The sequence below is a fragment of the Hippocampus zosterae genome, chromosome 17, assembly GCF_025434085.1.
Source record: "Hippocampus zosterae strain Florida chromosome 17, ASM2543408v3, whole genome shotgun sequence".
NCBI lineage: Eukaryota > Metazoa > Chordata > Actinopteri > Syngnathiformes > Syngnathidae > Hippocampus > Hippocampus zosterae.
Window position 1 is genome coordinate 1030745 of NC_067467.1, and position 5098 is coordinate 1035842.

Sequence of the window (5098 nt, forward strand, 5' to 3'; positions counted from 1 at the left end):
AGCGATTCTCATTGATCATCAAGCATTTTGTTTGTGACCCAACCCCCCCTTCGTCCCCCTTGCATTTCTGCAGAACTCATATTCTGTGTGTTCAAAACGTTGTGGACAAATTAAAATGGTTAAAAATAGGCAGAATATGCCATGGTTCTTTTTTTGCTTTTGTTTCAGTTCCGGCTGGAGTGGAGGGCGTTCCCTCCGGCGCGGCACCCGCCATGCGTTGTCATCAGCGGACGAATTGCCACGCAGACCTCTGGCTCTCGGATTATTCGGCCTTTCTCGCGACTCACGAGGGAAGTAAACGTTCAACAGATTTCACAAGGTAGTCAATGAAATTTTTTATACCACGGCAAATACCGATACATACAAATTAAATGCAGCCGATAAATGATCATTTTACGATATTGCTATCTTACTTCCAGCCGACGGTGGCTCCATATTTTAGCAGCTGGATCCGATCCCTTTTGCTTTTCGAGAGGCTGCGCATCCGATGCAGACAAACAGACAGCCTTCAAAAATGGGGCGCGCGATGATGCAAGCGTTGCTGTAATGCGCCCACATGCTGAAGCGGGGGTGCCTCATTAGGTGGGCCATCCGGAAGTGGGGGCGAATGATGACAAGGGGAAAGTGGGAGACGGGAATTCACATTGAATCTTTCATGCGTTCTTATCCACAAATGAATCGGAAGTGGGGTTTTTTTGCCGATACAAGTAGCAGTAAAAACTGGAATACCACTTCAGCGGAAAAGCCTCTTGGCAAATATCGTTGTGTTCCCCACCGTATGGCTACAGTATGGGAGCAATTTTCCGCTCGTTCAAACGTCCACTCTGCAAAAAGGTTCCGGCACTGAACTGTGGCCATATGCGAGCGAGGAGTCACACCATCTGATAGAAATGCTGAAAAAAGATGGCGGCCATCAACATGAGAACGCCTTTTCTATTTTGAGACTGGTTTGAAGCTCTTTCGAAGAGCATTCCAGAGGGAATATGAGAGCGAGTCCCATCTCCGTGTTGCACGTGTGCAACTTGGGGTTAAGAGGAGACGGAAAGAGTTAAAAAAAAAAGCCTTTGCGAGTCGTCGCTTCCTTCTAATTAACGAGTGTTTGACAGAGCTGCTGTGACAAACAAGGCGAGGAAGCGCGTCGCGGCCATCTGCGGCAGCTTTGTGTGCCGAAGCTCATTCATCTTCCGAGCCGCTTGATCCTCACTAGGGTCGCAGGGGGTGCCGGAGCCTATCCCAGCTGTCTCCGGGCAGTAGGCGGGGGACACCCTGAATCGGTTGCCAGCTAATCGCTGGGCACACATTCGCACTCACACTCACACCTCGGGACAATTTCGAGCGTTCAATCAGCCTGCCATGCATGTTTTTGGAATGTGGGAGGAAACCGGAGCACCCGGAGGAAAGCCACGCAGGCCCGGGGAGAACATGCAAACTCCACACAGGGAGGCCGGAGTTGGAATCGAACCCACGACCTCTGCACTGTGAAGCCCACGTGCTAACCACTGGACTACCGGGTGGGCTGACATTTTATTGCCTGGACGCCGGCATGAAGAAGGTTCAAGGGTTGCAAGTTATGCAATGCGAGCAATGCGCCGCGTATCGACCGCCGGCCTGCACATTTGCCGAGAGACGGCATCCAGTGTTTTGCCAACCGCTTAAATCCCTGATTGGGGAGTCCGAATGGGTATGACGTGACCAATTTCTTTGGAAAACTGAATATTTCTTACTCCTGCTCCTTGCTGCAGCGCAAAAAAAAAAAACTTCCAATTTGGAGGAGAAGAAATTCATTCACTATCACTTTGGTACTTAGTTAAGAATAATGAACCCCAAACAAGGAGTCGAAGAAACCAAAAACACATCCCAAAAAATGTTTTTGTCCTTGTCAAAAGCTCGATCCTCGTACTACGCGCCGCGCCATTCAACTATTTCCGTCGGCATCCCTGCAATGTGCCAGCTGTGCCGGCCCACTTTAACGCCTTGTAAAAATATCCCCGAGCCCCAAGACGCCGTCTCTTGTCGGGTGTCAAGGGGTGTTCCCGTAGTAAGACTTGACAAGACTTCGGTGTAAAGCGAGCGCCATCACTACAACAGTCGAGAGATGAGCTAATTTTTCAAATATTTTTTCACGCAGTTTTCCGAAGCAGCCACCGACGGGATTTGTATGCTGAGCGGTAAGTACGAATGGCTCAGCATGCGACGCTAGCTTGAAATACTTTGTTCAAACGTCAACTAAATCTTGGCGTATGTCGTCTATTGAACTGATGTGTTAAAGTATTTGTGCGAGAACTTGTTTTAGCCGGCTGCTTTTTATTTTCATGACTTTGACATGTGCTGGGTATCTCCAAACCAACTTGTGCCAGTTGGAATTGTAACAAACAGATCTCTGTGGGTGACATACCCCAGCGGGTTCCACAGATGTTTTTTTTTTTCGGATATGTGATACGTAACAGGATGGCGACAAAGGGGCACTTGATTTGATGTATTGTTTGTGTACTATTATAATCCATAAAAAAAATCTGCATCTCGAATATCTGTGATAGAGCTGCAAGGCAAAAAAGCGTCTTAAAGCGGACAATCGCGTGACCGTACATATTGATGTGGCGTTATGATAATGTCCATTTGCAGTGCCGTGGTTGTGGTTCACGTCGCTGACTAGAATGCAGCTGTTGTCCGATCATTTCCCGCTGAATCGTCAGCACGCCATAGTTTCCCTGGATTTTTTGGATTTTTGACTTTCTTCCTCATCTCCACTTGTTAAACTTGAAAACTCGGAGCTTCCCCACCACTCGCATGCCTCCACGCGTCATTTCTGAAAGACTCTCACCAAGCCCGCCTGCCTGTTAGTCAACGCCTGACTCAAGTGTCCTGGGCGGAGCTTTTGAAACCCCGTGAAGACCCCCCGCCCCCCCCCCGTTCAGTCCCATTGGCAAGTTATATTTACTTGGTGGCATGTTGCGCAAATCCGACGGATGTGCGCATAGCTGAGATGGTGGCTTTGTTGATTTTTTTTTTCAACTCTCTCTCTCTCGACATGCAAGGTAGCATGATGCGTGAAGGATGAACCGCAATAACGTAGGGCAGCATGTCCAAAGTCCGGCCCGCGGGCCAAATCCGGCCCGCGGTCGAATTTCATCCGGCCCTCGGCCCCCGTCATAAAATCAGTGCCGTCTGGCCCGCAGGTTGGGCGCAATGGAACACGTGTTGCATTGACTGAGGTCTCGTCGACTGGTGAGTGATGTTTCATAGAGTACTGCTTCCCTCTAGTGGCTAAATGAGTAATAGCATTCACTAAATGAGTAATAGCATTTAGACACTAGAGGGCATCACTCACGAGTTAGCAAGACATCACTCCGTGTTTATATTGACTGATATGTCATATTTCAAATTCCTTTTTCATGAACCAAAAGAAATTCTTAAGATTGTTGAAATTAAAATAAAAATGGAAATGTGAAACAGACTGGCTTACTAAAATTTCTTGAACAATATTGTTGTTCAATGTAAAGAATGTCAGCCAAGGTCGGCCCCCCGACATTTTACCACATAAAATCTGGCCCCCTTGGCAAAAAGTTTGGACACCCCTGACGTAGGGCAACACTCTTAATGTCTGTTTGCGACTACATCATGATCAAAATGTCTTCTTGGTTTCAGTGAAGAAAGAGGCTGGCAATGGCACAAAGACAAGTTCAAGAAAGTGGCAAGGATGGGCGCTCAGGTGAGACTGGGGGGGGGGGGGGGGCTGTTATCTCTCGCGGGAAACCGACACGTGACTCGCTTACGTTTCTCTTTGAAAAAAAATATTTTTATTTTATTTTTTTTTTTCGTTTTCACATCTTCAGTGACTTTCTATTGTCCTCCTCTTTTACTTGACAGTTTTGGGAATGCTCACAGTGCAAGTGGAGAGGGACCCAAAGACAGGAGCCTCGGTTGTTAAGTCCGTAGCACCCGCGTCCGCACCGGACAGTCGTCCCCCGGCCTCCGCCATCTTTGACGGCGATCCCTCAACTGAAGAGCTGGGACAGATTTTCAGCGCCGCGGATGGCGTCGGGATGCGAGCGATGCTCGATGAGGTCACGGTCACGCTAAATGAAGCGGATCCCGAGACGGCTGACGCGGAAGCCGGCGGAGGTCCGTTCAAACCAATCCAGGCACCCGTCAATCGATCTGCGGCCAAAGAGAACCCCGGAAGGCCCGAGTCGGAAGATAAAATGACAAGAGAGGTCAGTCGTTTGAGCGCGCGAGGAGAGGAGCGTGCAAACGCCACGGTGGTTCGAGACGCGGCGGGAAAAGAGGTCACCGTGGAGGATCGCGTTTTGGAGCAAAGCCCAATCACGCTTGTGTTCCTGGGCTACGCTGATTCTACCGCCGCCCAAGAAACCCCAGACATGCTCATCGCAGAAAGAGTGCTGATCGCGGATGACGGAGAAGAACCCCGCGTCGCAAATCCAGAAGAGAGTGAAAGTGAAATGGATCGGGGCGCTCCCCAGATGGGAAAAGATCAAACATCTCAAGTCCAGGAAGATCATGCTCATCGGGAAGCCTCCTCCGCCACTGTTGAAGAGCGAAAAGGCCCTTCCAAGCGCAAGACCTGTCATTGTTGCTCCGTCATGTAAGACGTGATCTCATTTCATCCTACGTATTTCGATGTATTTTCTTAATTTGAGGCCCCATGAAGTCAATGGACACGCATTGGACTCTTCTGCCCATCTGTTCCCTGCATTTGACTCCTAGCGTCAAAATCGGCTGCCGCTGCTCAACCCGTATTGTGTTGTTTTGTGTTTTTTGTAAAGTGTCCTTGGGTGTCTTGAAAGGCGCTTATAAATAAAATTTATTATTATTATATTATTATAATGTTGCTAGCCTACAGTCAATGTGTGCGGGCAGCTTCATTCAGCACACTTACACAAAAAAAAAGCCAAGAGCACTTCCGCCCCCTAGTGGAGAAAGGCAGCCAAGAGAGAGGTGGAAAGAGGAGCGGCAAAAACAAAGACAAACAACATTAGTGTGGACTGAAAATATGTCCGTAAGGGCACCTATTTTTTTTATTTCAGGTTCCTTGATTGTACGCACTTGTGAAGTTTAAAGATCAACACAAATGTCAAAG

The 5098-nt window shown here is 48.5% G+C and overlaps 1 protein-coding gene across 4 annotated transcripts; it reads left to right on the top strand.

Annotated features, from left to right (window-relative positions):
* Positions 1–427: 427 nt before the first annotated feature.
* Positions 428–4730, top strand: LOC127589605 (paralemmin-2-like). Of its 4 annotated transcripts, XM_052048832.1 has the most exons (4): positions 2466–2927; positions 3040–3069; positions 3646–3709; positions 3868–4730. In XM_052048832.1, exons 3-4 carry the CDS (start codon positions 3664–3666, stop codon positions 4605–4607), a joined length of 786 nt encoding a protein of 261 aa, XP_051904792.1. In that variant the 5' UTR covers positions 2466–2927; positions 3040–3069; positions 3646–3663; the 3' UTR covers positions 4608–4730. The 4 variants fall into 4 exon arrangements, with proteins under 4 accessions (XP_051904794.1, XP_051904793.1, XP_051904792.1 ...); XM_052048834.1 differs by lacking the exons at positions 2466–2927; positions 3040–3069 and adding an exon at positions 428–582; XM_052048833.1 differs by lacking the exons at positions 2466–2927; positions 3040–3069 and adding an exon at positions 2023–2168.
* Positions 4731–5098: the final 368 nt, after the last annotated feature.